At 57.6% G+C, this 13330-nt stretch overlaps 1 protein-coding gene across 2 annotated transcripts in view; it reads right to left on the bottom strand.

Moving 5' to 3' along the window:
• Positions 1 to 12956, bottom strand: part of KCNIP2 (potassium voltage-gated channel interacting protein 2) — a 41490-nt gene extending 28534 nt beyond the window's left edge. The window contains exon 1 of one of the 2 annotated variants that reach the window (XM_017726119.1): positions 12644 to 12956. In XM_017726119.1, the coding sequence (XP_017581608.1) occupies positions 12644 to 12740 (97 nt within the window). In that variant the 5' untranslated portion in view covers positions 12741 to 12956. The remainder of the gene's footprint in view (positions 1 to 12643) is intronic. The other variant, XM_017726121.1, reaches the window with a different exon arrangement.
• Positions 12957 to 13330: the final 374 nt, after the last annotated feature.

The raw sequence follows: 13330 nt of genomic DNA, 5'->3' as shown, positions 1-13330 counted from the left end.
GGCCAGGAGTTTCTGGTGCCAGACACGCCACATCGGGCGCGGGTGGCTCCGTGGGATCCCAGCACCGCTGCCACCAGCAGAGGAAGGCTCAGCCCAGCCAGCCCCGCGTGCTGTTGCTCTGCTCCTGCCTCCTCCCAGCCCGGGGAAACCGCAGCCTCCGGGTCTGGGGGAAGTGCTGAAAACGTGATGCCAGAGAAAATAAATAAGGCAGCTAATGAGGTAATTTGCATAGCTATTAGTAGTCAGGATTTGCAGCGGGTCTGACATGGGATGTGCTGTCACAACGAAGTGCAGCCCGAGGGCTCTGCTGTGCTTGCAGAGGGAAACACAAAACAGCCGTGCTGCGGGCACACCGCAGGCACCCACCGCAGGCACCCACCGCAGGCAGCCGCCGCCCCACCACCGGGCAGGCGAGGGGGGCAGGAGCAAATCCAGCAAGGAGGCGGAGGAAGGTTCGGAGCAGGGCACACGGCCTGGGAGGAGCTGTGTGCTCTAACCGTGATCCCCTCCTGTCTTTGGCCACACACCCTGCGGCTTGGCCCTGGGATGTACAGATCATGGGCCAGCACACAGCTCCCACCTTGCCAAGGCACGTCCATGAAAGCACGAGCTTGTGAAGGCCAAGGAAAAGCTGCCAGCAGCCCGATGTACAGATCATGGGAGCCCTGCCATGTCACGGGCAGCCCTGCCATGTCACAGCCAGCTGGCTCCATGTGCTTTCCCATCCAGAGCTGGCCACAGCTCCCTGCATCCCTTACATCTGCTTGTTCCCTTGTGAACCTGGCCTAAAACACATCCCAGGACAAGCACAAATCCTTTCCTACCCCAATCTTTGCTGCCAGCAAACCCAGCTCACTCTGACTCCCAGCAGAAGGTGCAATTTTTGGGATGTAGGACTGTGCATGAAGCATAATGCCATCAACAGCTCTGCATCATAACTGCACCCATCCTTAGCTGTTCGGGTCAGGAATCATTGAACCCCAGCAGGCAGGAGGGCACTGGTCATCCTGGTATATTCAGGAATGCAGGGGCAACACACTTGCAACCTGTGACACTGCTGGATCCCCAGGCTGCTGTGCCCAGTAAATTGGCCATGTGATGGAGAGGAATGGCAAGCAGGGCCACTCTCCCCGGGGCTGCCAGGGCATGTCTGGCTTTGATCACAAACACGCGACGACAGCTCAGCTCGTTCTCAGCTGGTGGATCTTGCTAAAAAATGCATGTGACGTGATCTGTCTGCTCAGGAAGAGGCTGCCAGGGAAAGAACCCAGCCCAGCGCTGTGCACTGGTCCTGCAGCACCCACCTGCCAGCAGCTGGCAGGCAGCAGGTGATGGGGCAGCAGCCTGTGGCACCACGCTAGGGACAAGCACATGCCAAAGCACCTCTGCAATGCAGGGAAAGGATGAGGCACCCCCACCATCTGATGGCAGACACAAGCAGAAAGACCCAACGAATGTGTGGTTGGACAGACAAATGGACACAAACTCCACCACCAATTTGGGTGGTGCATGTCAGGCCAAGATGAAGGTCAGAGCCCCCCAGGGACCACCCTGGTGTGTCCATCACCCCCAGAACCCCCATGATGGCCCCCAGACATCCAGGTTGCCCTGAGACACTGACTGCTCCCAAGCTGAATTTTTTTCGTCAGTTCTGCTAAATATTTTAGGTATTTACACAGAAAAGCTCTCTGTGCTCGGCGGCATGTCAGCCCCCTTGGCATCACACAGGCGGCCACAGACACACCCGCGCCCGCCAGGGCATGAATAATTCATTGACCCCATGAACAGGATAGAAGCGGCGGGTAGGAGGGGACAAAGTTGGGGGAACGGCTTCATCAACCCCCACCCTGGCTCCTGGCGTGCACCCCGAGTGTCTCCATGTCCTGCAATGGGAAGGCTAAGAACTGCACCAACAGCTGCAGGGAAACAGACGCACAGGGAAGGGAAAGCAGCCAGGAGCTGAACCCAGCCCTGGTTATAGGGCTGACACATCGAGACTGCAGCTGTAAGCAAGTAGAACCATAACCTGCCTGGACCATCTGGGGGCATTTCAGAGCTTGTTGTGTCTGAAAAGCACAGCAATGTTGGGGGCATTTATCAGGATATATCAGGCAGTGAGGCAGCACAGCCCCCAGCACCTCCAAAGAGCATGGTCTTTACAAGTGGGCACCTTGCTGTATGGGGGTGCACAGCTCGCACTGGGGCACAGCACAGACACGGCATCTCCTTATCCCAAACCGAATCTTTCTGCTCCTCAGATGCTGACCTTGCTCCATGCCCATGGCACCCCATGAAAATCAGCAAGGATTTCCATCCCCAGCCCTGTTCCAGTGCCCACTCCAAGCCTCACCAGGGTCTCCTGAATTGAGAGGCTGGGAAAAATCTCAGCCTGGTCACAAGCGCTGCCAGCCCTGCCCCCAAGTCTGCTCCAGGAGAGGACATGGTCCTCAGCATCTCTCCAGCCTTGCCACCCTCACCACCCCAACACCAAGCCACAGGGACAGTGACAAATGAAATGAGCTCCTCACAATCACACATAGGTTGGGCTCCAGCAAGTGGGAGGTGGCACTAGGCTCATTTCCTTGCAATCAGCACTCTCTTGGCCACCAACAGATCTGATTCTGCAGGGTGACAGGAGGAAGCACAGTGGGAGCAGGCTGGGACACGACCTCAGCTCCCACGTGTTCAGGCAGCCCGGGGCTGCCTGTGGGCCAGGGAGCAGGACACCCTCTGTCACCCAGGCGGATGCTGCCGCGCCGAGTGACACGGGCTATTAGCACCAGCGCTTATCCAGGGGCTCCGGCACACACTGGCTGCACAGCTGGGAGAGGGAGATAAGACGCCCGGAGGGGAAACATACTTCAAATGGCAGGAATCTCCCCCAAAATGGACTTGGCTTGAAGGCACCGAGAGTGTTTGCTGCTATTAATAACTCCAGCACTGCAACGAGGCGCGTGCCCTCAGCTCAGGGAAACATGGCAACAAGGCAGGGAGGGAGAGCAAAGTGGTGCTGGAGATGGGACTGAGGTCCTGACCCATGGCTCCTCACCAAGCCCATGGAGCCCCCATGCCAATCACACCCCAGCACTGGCCTGAAGCCCCTGGATGGGTGGCTGGGTGGACCTGGGGGGCTCAGGGAAGGGCAGACATTGCCTTTCAGTGGTCAGTGCTGCCTTTCCAACTGTCCACAGCTCACCTGCACCTTTCTCCAGCCTCAAGCCAAGACACTGCACATCCCCATGGCTGGGCTAATGGCCCCCCATGCAGCACTGACCCTCTCTCCACTTGTTCCCTGGGTGATGGCTCAGCCCTCCACCCTGCTGCGCTCTCTGCCCCATGGGCCAGCAGGGCTGCCCACTCAGCATCTCCAGGGCACCCGCTCAACCCACTGGCAGCCCAGGGGGGCCCCCACAGACTGCCTTTTAAACTGACATTTTGGGGACAGGAGAACTATTTTCGGTTGTTTCAGAGGCAGTGTTTCCATTGCAGTTTGTCTGCCTCCACTGGAGGGAGGGATGCTCTCCCTGGAGGTGCCATGGCCGGCAGCTTTGTGTTGGGCTGTGGCGCCCAGCACCCGCTCCGCACCACTGGGTCATCCTCATCCCTCCTCTGCCTACCCAGTGCCTGGACCCACTGTGCTCGGGAGATATCCCTGGGTTCCCACTTGGCCAGGAGGGTCAGGAGCATCCCATGTGGAAGAGGGGTGGTGGAAGGCACAAGGCAGAGCCTGGGGGCCTTGCTCCTGCCTAAGACCTTCTCAGCATCAGCAAGTTGTCTTCTACACACCTTAATGAGACAATCCCAAAAATGAGCACACAGAGCTGAACAGCCCCCCCTCCCTGGAGCCCCCAGGCACTCTTGATAGGAATAAATGTGCCTGGCAATTATGGAGGGAGAGTACAGCCTCCCAGTGCAAGACCTGCTGAGAGACGCAGAAATAAATATGTTAATAATCAAATATCTATCCTGTGTCTGAGCTCACGGGAGGACTTTCAAGTCTAATTAGCGGAAGATTTGTACCATTGCTGCCAGGCCTCGAGGGACAATTTGCCGTGGTTCCCACAAAGTGAGAGGTTCTGCTATAACTAGCCAGCAGCATCTCGTCTGCAAGGATTACCTCCAAACCTCCCCCGCGTTCTGGGCTGTGGGCAGGAGGGACCCAGGTTAGCCAAGATGAGAGATGGCCCCAGGCTTTAATCTGTGCCAGTCAAGTCTGGAGCTGCAAATCCAGGGCAGGCAGGAGGACAGGCTGTGAGGTTGGGCAGCACACCAGGAGAGCTACCCTGAGCCAGCAGGTCATCCCACGCTCCCACATCTGTACACAACCCCCTACGTCGTCATGGAACTCCTCTTCCCACAACATCCTGCCACAAAATCCCAGAGTGCCTCTAAAACTGCTCCATCTCCAGACAGATCATTTCCAAGCCAGGGTTCCGACACCCAGCGCTGTTCACAGTGGGGGACATTTCCCAGTCTACCCCAGTCAGACATGTTGTACATCTATCTCATCCCCGACCCATCATAGCAGGATGAGCAGTGCCCAGGGGAGTACTCCTACCACCCCAGCCCACATGTTTTTAAACAGGGCCATATCCTGCTCCTGAGGATGTCATAGCAGACTCCATTTCCACTGCTACAGCAACTTGTGGGGTGGCTGTGATGGGGAGAGCACCCAGAGCAGAAAGACACAGGGGCAGCACCTGGAGGTGGACCACTGGCAGTGCCCAAACCGGGACCAGCCTCCAGGGGAAGGTGCAAAGGCAGAGAAACAGCAGAGGGATGAGGGAAGGGATGGAGAGAGAGCAGAGGGAGCCATGTCCGTGTTGAAGAGCAACAGCACACCCAAGGACGCTCTGCCAAGCAGGGAGTGGGACCCATGTGTCTGGTCCCACAGGGGGATAGCCTGGCAGATGCTCAGCCAGAGATCACTGACCTGGCAGCACCTGCCAGGGGCACTCATTAGCACCAACTAATTGTGGGCAGAGGTGGCTGGCCTAGCAGCACACTCTTCCCAGCCTGGCAGCGGGCAAGGCTCCAAGCTGAGGGGAGAATTACACACAGGGTGTCAGTGGTCACATCCAGGGCACTTCCTCAGGGTTGGCCTGAAAACATCTGTGCCAGAGTCCTGTGCCCATGAACAACAAATCAGCACCTCATCCCTCCCAAGGGCAAGCAGGTACCCCACGTTCAGCCACGTTGCCCAGCCCGGGGCACAGCCATTCCCATCCAGCTCCTCTGCCAGCCCCGCGAGACCTCCTCAGTGCCACTGGGTTGTTCATCCCAGCAAACGAGGGGTTACCAGCCCCTCACTTCCCCACAGTTATTTAATTAAGCAGTGATAAAAGAGAAGATGTATTATCCAGAGAGTGACAGCGGGTTGTAATTACAGCAGGGCAGGCTGAGAAAACAAACAGTGCTGAGGGAGGCACAGGACGGTGCGGGGCTGGAGGGACACCACAATCCCTTGGGACCCGCGTCCCTGTCCCGGCACTGTGGTCCACGGCAGAGGTGGGGCTCTTGAGTCTGTGAGGGATGGAGGAGGGGGAAAGGCTCCTTTGCCTCCATGGGTGTGGTCCCAAAAGAGCCTCTCCCTCCAGTTTACACTGGGCTGGGGTGGCCCCGATCCCAGCCCCTTCCGGGGATGCTGGGGGACGAGCAGCCCCAAGGAACAGCAGGTTTTCAGTGGGTCACTTTGAAATATTAGACACCATCTCCTTCTTCCCCCTTCTGCTTCAGGGCAGCCCCCTGCACCGAGGGGCTTGCTGCCCAGCTGAGGCAAGGGGACAAAGTCCCAGCTGGGACATGGCACCCCAAAGGGGTTCTGCCTGCTCCTTCCCCCCTACTCTCCCTAGCCAGGCACGATGCCCTTCTGCTGGGTTGCTCCAGGCTTGGGTTTGAAACTTGTGCCTGGTGTCTCACGCAAACAAACAGGGGTGGAACGTGCAGCACGGCCACGCTGCAAACAAGCAGCTCACAGCCCCGTCCCCACCCAGCCGCCAGCAGCTCTCCCTGAGGAGGGAAAAAGCTTCACTCCCATGTTCACTCCCAGGGGTGGGAGGGTACCACGGGTACCACCACAGTGGCACTTGGGACACGTCACGGTGGCTCGGTCTTGAGCAGTGCACGGCACTTCCTGCCCATCCTGCACCATCAGACCCTGTGCAGGCCCCAGCCCCAGCCACATCCCTTCCCTTCATTAAATCCTCCTGCCCTCAGCCCAATCCTCTTACGCTCTCCCTCTCCCATTACAGCATCTTTAAATTAATGCCTGGCCAAGCATCGGATAGAAGGAAATTAACCCTGGGAAGGGGGAGCAGCCTCCACAATGCCTCTTATCACCTAAAGCACTCTTCCTTGCCCTTCTCCCACTCGACATGCAGGGGAGACACTGGGTCTACCACAATCACAGCGAGCATCACTCAAGCACATGCTGTCAGCACCGACACCCCTTAGCTGGTGGGGTGGCAAGTGCCCCCTCCAGCCAACCCTCTACTTGGGAGGCTGCAAGGTCCCCAGGAGAGACCGCCAGCTGTGTTTGGGTTTACACCAAAACCAGCCAGCTGGGAACTCACTGGAAGCAGTTCCAGAGCTGCCTGCACCTCTGCCAGAACGCTTTGGGGTCCCCAGTTCTGGAGCAAGAAGCCAGGAGGGATTTGGCTGCTGGTGGGAAGCACTTGTGACTCAGCTTGGGGAGCTCAGAGGAGCTGGACTGGGTAGGAGGCAGGGATGTGGCCAGAATGAAGGGTGCAACAATACACACCCTGATCAATGCAGGGGACACTTCTTGCCTGTGTCACTGTGGGGGAGTTGGAACACGCGCCTTTCGGAGGATCTGTGTGAGGGTGAGCAGACACCAAGGCCATGACAAACGGGTCCATCCCCCCAGGCTGGGTTTCAGTCAGGACTTGATGGGTTTTGGAAAAATGCCCTAGGGATCCGACCCCATTGCTGCCAGCATGGGGCAGCCGTGGAACCAGCAGGATCCCATCAAGCTGCCCTCTCCCAGGGCAGTGGTGGCCAGGACCAGTAATTGCTTGCCAGAGCAGTGCTCCCGCTGATCCTCTCCGTTATGCAACAAATTATTCCACTCGCATTAATGACTTTGCGGCAAAGGGGGAAATGACATGAATGATTCCTGGTGCCTGGGAGTGACTCACTTTGCATGACGGAGGGGAAGCAAGCAGGGAGGGCGGGCTCCAGGGGAAATTTGTTTGGGTCAGCATGAGCAGCAGAGGGCTGGGGATGGGCTTAGAAGATCAACTTCTAGAAGCAGAGTAAGGGGGAAAGAAAGAGGTGCTTAAGGGCAGATCCCACCACTCAGGAGAGGGTTGAGATGCTCCCAAGAGGTGCTGGGATCAGTCATAACCACAGCGTATTACGTCATCTGTCACTGTGCTGCCCAAGCCCCACATCCCTTTTCCACCTGTGCTGTGACCCCAGAACTTGGCACCAGCAGCTCTCCCTCCCTGCTCCAGGGTCAGACGAGACCTCGAGCAAGTGCAGCCAGGGCTGGGGGTGCTGAATCACCCAAATCCAGCATGCCCCTAGGAGTCCAGCAGGATGGGAAGCTGCCCGCCACAGTCCTTGAGGCAGCAGTGGTGGAGGCAAAAGGGACCTGTCACATGGGCTGCAGTACAGAGCCTGGCATCCGACCCAGCCCCTTCTCCCTCACCCCTGGAGACTTCACTAAATCACACCATTAAAAATTAATGTGTATTCCCTCCTGGAATAAATCAGGAGCTGTCAAGGGCCAGTGCTGCCAGCCACCTCCTGGGGACACCAGAGACACGTGGAGACACACCAGGGACTTCAACAACCCACTGCCAAGTAGCCCCGGGGGGGTCCTTGCAGTGACAGAGGGCCGGGTGGATTATTGCCTTTAAACCCATTCAGGGGCTTTCTGTAAGCAATGCAATTTTAAAAAATTCAATCTAGGAAGAAGCAATTAACCAAAGGGGCCAGGAGCAATGGCTCGCCTGTCTAATCTTGTTAGCAAACAGGCCGGTTCTCATTTCACCCCACCACAGCTGCACGGGCTGCAGTAACCGGTGAAAGCAGACAGACGGCTCTTCCCTGGTTCCTGACCTGGCTCCTGATGGGTGTGTGAGTTTTCTGGTGCCTCCCTGCATCCCACAGGGCTACACCTTCCCCAGTTGGGTCAAGGAAACCCCTCTTCCCTGTGACTCAGATCCTGGCCAGCCCATCACCAATAATACTCCATCCCTAAAAAGCACATTTTTGGTGTCCAGATGTGTGGTTGGTAATGGGAAGAGGACAGGTAAGGGAGTTGGTGCATCCCAGCTCTGCTGCTGGGGGCAGTGCCTGAAGCCAGGAGCAGGGTCCCACTTTCTACCCCACAGAGGCTTAGTGACAGGGTCATGCCAGTCTCTCATGGTAGCCTCTTGCCCACTGTTGGAGTGTGGGGAGCCTCTCCCCAGCAGGAAGGTCACTGCCATGGGAAGTGTCACACAGGGACAGCAGGACAGACCAGGGTGTCCAATCCTATCCAGCTCTCAAGTCTCTGCAGGGCAGAGCTGTGGCTGGAGCAGCAGATTTGTGCCACCATCCCACCTGCTGATATAGTTACTCCATCATTGTCCCTGACCTGCTCCCTGGAGAAGGACCGCAGGTGAAGCTGTCCATCTCCACTGCCAGCCTGGCACCATCCCTTGGGGCTCTGAGTGTTCCTTGCCTTCCTACGAGCACTGCTGCTTCTGCAGCATGGTCCCTGATGGACCTGTCTGTGAGCAGTCAGACCCCACACCTGGCTCCCATCCATAACAAAGCCATCTGTCTGTCCCAGTTACGGCCCTGGGCTAAGTGGAGAGTGGATCAGGTTTGTTTGCATGCAGGGGTGTGCAGTGCCCCCACTTGCACAGGCACAACCCCTAAAACACTCACTGCAGATGAAGCTGGCACAGGAATTGGGTAATCACGCAGGCTCAGAGCCGGGGCTCCTGCTTGTATGTCCTGCAGACCTCAGGGTCTCAAGGGCCCCCACGTCCCCAGGTGGGGTGAGCAGGAGCAGCATGGATGGGACACTGACCTTCTTGCCCAGAGTCCCCAGCAGCAATGCCAACACCAGCCTGGGGTTGGGAGGGATGCCAGCTCCCTGAACAGGAGGCATCTCCTACCCAACAGGTTCAAAAGCAGAGTGCTTCCTGCCAAAATGGGGCTGGAGTCATCTGGAACCTGATGGAGCTGAGCCTTTGGGGCTGGAGAGGTGAGCAAGGCGTGGACACATAAGTGCATGTCAATGCCAGTGAGTGCCTTCCCTGCCCAGGAGTGTCCATCGGTGACTTGCCCTGTGTGGACCAGAGAAGAAACATTCAAGGAAGCCCGGGTTCAGAGGCAGTGAAGGTGGCAGCCCTCCACACCCCCCGTCCCTGTCAACTCCCGTTGAAGGCAGCAGTATCTTGCCCCCAGCTCCCCTCCCGCAGGGCTCCATCTCCAAACAAGCTAATTACTCTCACTGCTCCCCAGGGGCTGCACCACCCATTTTCATTTGAAACGGAAGACAAATTTACTTAAAAGCCAGAAGCAGCCAGAGCCACGGCAGCTCGGGGACAGGAGGACCCCAGTAAGAGCCTCCCCCCCAGCACAGCCCGGCTGCCACAGAACATTTGCAAAGCCCTTGGGGGGGTATTGCTGGGAGCGGGGCCACTCACCCCCATGCCATGGCATGCACCCAGCCCCAGCTGCCAGCAGAGCACTCTGGCATGGACAATGGGTTGAACACGACTCCTACACCCATCCACAGACCCTGCCCCATAGAAAGGGGCTCCTCTGCCCCTTTGCTCCTAGGGAAGCTGCTTCCAACAGCCCCAGCAGTTCACCTGCTCAGCAATAACCACCCTCAGAGTTCTACAGTGTTAGTGAAGGGTTGTGATTCCCCACCTCAAGCCAGAGCCCCTCACCATGGCATCATCCCACCCAGCTCAGCCCCTCCCCCGGCGAGGGATGGCAGGGAGATTCATTTCACTAAAGGCTCATTTATCTGCGGCACGATTAGAGAGCAGGGCTGGGATCCATCCCGGCGGCAGGAGAGCGATCTGCCAGCAGATGGATTTATCATCTCCCAAGCACAGCAATTTGGCTTAAACAAAACCAAACCACTTCCCCTAATGAAAACATCACTAATGAGGAGAGCCAGCAAGGGAGGCAGGGGCAGCTTCATGGATGGGGTCTCTCCTGTCCTTCAGGGCTGGCACAACCCACTGATGTCCAGGCTGTTAAGGCATGAGGCTCAGCTCCAGCTGGGACATATGGACCCAATACAGCCTGGAAGAAACCAGAGTTTGCTCCAGGGACCAAACCTCCTCATGTCCTGGCTCCCAAAGCTCTGAGGGCAACTGGTTCCAGCACAACACACAGTATGAGAACAGCACCACCAAGTCGAGACACCTTCTCCAGCTGTAACGCAGCCAACAGTGAGGAAAAACTCTATGCCCAGACACAGAAATGGTGAAAGAGCCTGTGCTTGGCCAGCCCAGTGCAGCAGGAGCTTGGCCGAAGTTTCGACAGTCCATGAATTATGCATCAGCATCTGTAGCGATCAGCCGTTTAACCGCCCCAACCAAATCCGAGAACTTCCTGTCAATTAATCCTGTGCCACCAATTCCCCATGGACTCCAACCTGCCTTTGCTTGCAGGGATGCAGCAGTGGCTGCCAAAACCTCAGCTCCAGCCTTTCCACCTGTGAAATCCAACCTGCACATGAGCAGAGGTACCCAGCAGCATCACTCACATGCTGCTTGCCCCATGCGTGGCTAGGAGCAGCATCCCCTCCATCAGCGACCCTCAGGATCTCAGCAATGCCACAACACCCCATGAGAGAGGAGTCATCAGCATCAGAGGACTGCAGACAAGCCAGGACAGCAAAAAGGGAAGAGGAAGAGGGTACAGATGCCAGAAGGAGGGAGACAGCAGACAGAGATGAGGCAGAGTCAGGCAACAGTCCCATCACCCCGAGAAGGTGCAGCAGCCACTGAGGGCAAGGCGCTTTGGCACAGAGATGACCCATGGGAGCCCCTAACCCTGGCACACAACGGGGACACCCTTCCCTACAGTACCCCACCCTGACAGAGGACCTCCTGGGAGCTTGGGGACCTGGCTTGAGGGTCAGCATGGCTTCCAGCCCAGCCTCACTGCCAGACTGCAGGAACAGAAGGGGCAAGCAGAGGGAGGTCGCGTGGGGCAGCAGCAGGAGGGGAGGCAGGTTAGCGGGGAAGCAGGGGGGTGGGCAACACACCGTTCCCACAGGTCAGACACCCAGGGGAAGGACACTGGTGGGTGTCACTCCTCCTGGGGGCTGCTCCTAGGAGGAGGGGACAGCCCATGCCTGGCAGAGACCAGAGGGATGCAGGCAGCTGGCCCTGCCAGACTCATGAGGGCAGGGCTGTGCACCCAGGGCTGTTCCCGAGGAAGCAACTAGACAAGAGAAGGACCTTTATTCTGGATGTGGGCGAGCTGGTCTTGGGCACCGTCTCCACCCCAGCCCCCTCCCTGGGACCCACCCAGCACACGGGCACAGCACACAACCTGCCGTGCACACTTGCAGCCAGGCTCCTGGCCAGCCCCTGCCTGCTCATGCCCTTGCTCCCACCCAATGACCCTGTCACTCCAGCAGACCCCAGCGCTTCCCCCTACACATGCTATTATTTGGGACAGGCTAGTACTGACACCTCCTCCACACTCTGGGAAATAAATTATCCCCCGTGCAGATGGAAGTCCTACGCTATGGCAGGCTGGTGGAGATATTCCCCCCACCTGGCTGATCATGGGCTGTGAGCAGACACGATGAAGCTGCCGGGTTTGCTGGCAGAAGAACAAGCCCCTGGCACAGCTCTAGATCTGCCCATCACCTGGGACCCTCCTACGGCACTGCTGGGACGCAGCTCCTCAGCTTTATCCCATGGCAGGAACCAGAACCCTGCTCCCACTGTCCTCCCATCGACCCGACTGGCCTGTTCTCCTTCTAATGTGTCTGTGGGGGATAGCTTGGCTCCACCTCTCCTTTCTTACTGCCGTGGGGAGAAACACCTCTGAAACACCCTCCAGGCAGGGAGTAGAGCTCAGCCAGATGCTGCGCTGTCGCTATGCTGCTGCCTATGGCTTTCATCTCACAGGGTGGGCTTCTCAAATTGCTAGGATTTGGGGAGTCCCCATCCATCAGCTGTGTCTCTGGAGACAGGAGGATCCCAAAGCTCTGCAGATGATCTCTATAGCAATTGCTCAACCCTGCAAATGCTGCGGCTGCCTTTGGGGTGGAGCAAAGCGGTTGCTTGAGTCCCCAGATCATGACAACTGGAGGAAAAAAGCAGATGTGAAAAAGCAAGGGTGAAAAGTGAGCCTCCTAACCCCTTTTTGGGGACCAAACAGCCCTGGAGATGAATCCATCATCTTTCCAAAAGGCAGTTAGGGGGTTTGCCTCACCCCAAACAGGCTAGATATTGACCCCGTGCTGGCACATGCTGTCCCACTCACAGGATACAGCATGGCTTGGAGGGGCTTGTCCAATGGGGTAAGACAAGTCCCAGGCCACCCACCCCTGCTCCCCATCTGGAGCTAGGGCAGCCCTGATGCCCCACACATCCCTGTGGAGCATCAGGCAGGAGGGAAACCCTTCTCCGAGTTCACTCACCTCTCACACTGCCAGCATTCAGGGTCAGGGATGCAGTACCTGCGCTTCTCGGGACAAAGTGGCACTGGATTCGCATTTCTTCTGCATGGAGAGCCATGGCCAGAGCAGTCCTGAGACAGTGGCTCTGGGCTCTGCTTGCACACTAATCGCTCATGCCATTAGAGGCTGGAGGAATAATGTGATTTATGGATGGCTTTTATTTCTCGCTAGCGTCATCTAAATATCCCAGAAATGGACCAGTTTAATTTCCTGGTGGTGTAACCTAAACATTTCTCTCCTTAACCCCCAGGTGGGTGCCCAGCCACAGGCTCAGCAGCCAGGCAGGCATAGCTGCTTTCTGCCTCTGCCCCGCGCCGTCGCACCGGGGCCAGCACAGGCAGGGGCCGTCCCGGCTCGCCCCAGAGCAGCCAGCCCGCGTTCCCCCGGCACAGGGAGCGCTGCTGCTCTCCTCCCTGCTCACACGCAGGCAGTTCTCATTCACTCGGGCCTCTCACACACACATCCACGTGCCCACATAGCCGGGGCAGATGGGCATCGCTGGAGACGCCGCAGGGAGTGGGGGCTGTCACTGCACCCTCATTTTCAACAGCTTTTTAAAATTAAGAATGAGTGGACATTGAGGAGAGTTTCTACCCTGAGCACAGCTGGGGGCCCTGCTTCCTGTTAGCCCCTCTCCTTCTTCTGGAA

The sequence above is a fragment of the Corvus brachyrhynchos genome, unplaced genomic scaffold (assembly GCF_000691975.1).
Source record: "Corvus brachyrhynchos isolate BGI_N302 unplaced genomic scaffold, ASM69197v1 scaffold61, whole genome shotgun sequence".
NCBI lineage: Eukaryota > Metazoa > Chordata > Aves > Passeriformes > Corvidae > Corvus > Corvus brachyrhynchos.
The sequence above is the reverse complement of the archived record's forward strand: the minus strand, read 5'-3'. Positions and strand labels throughout refer to the sequence as shown.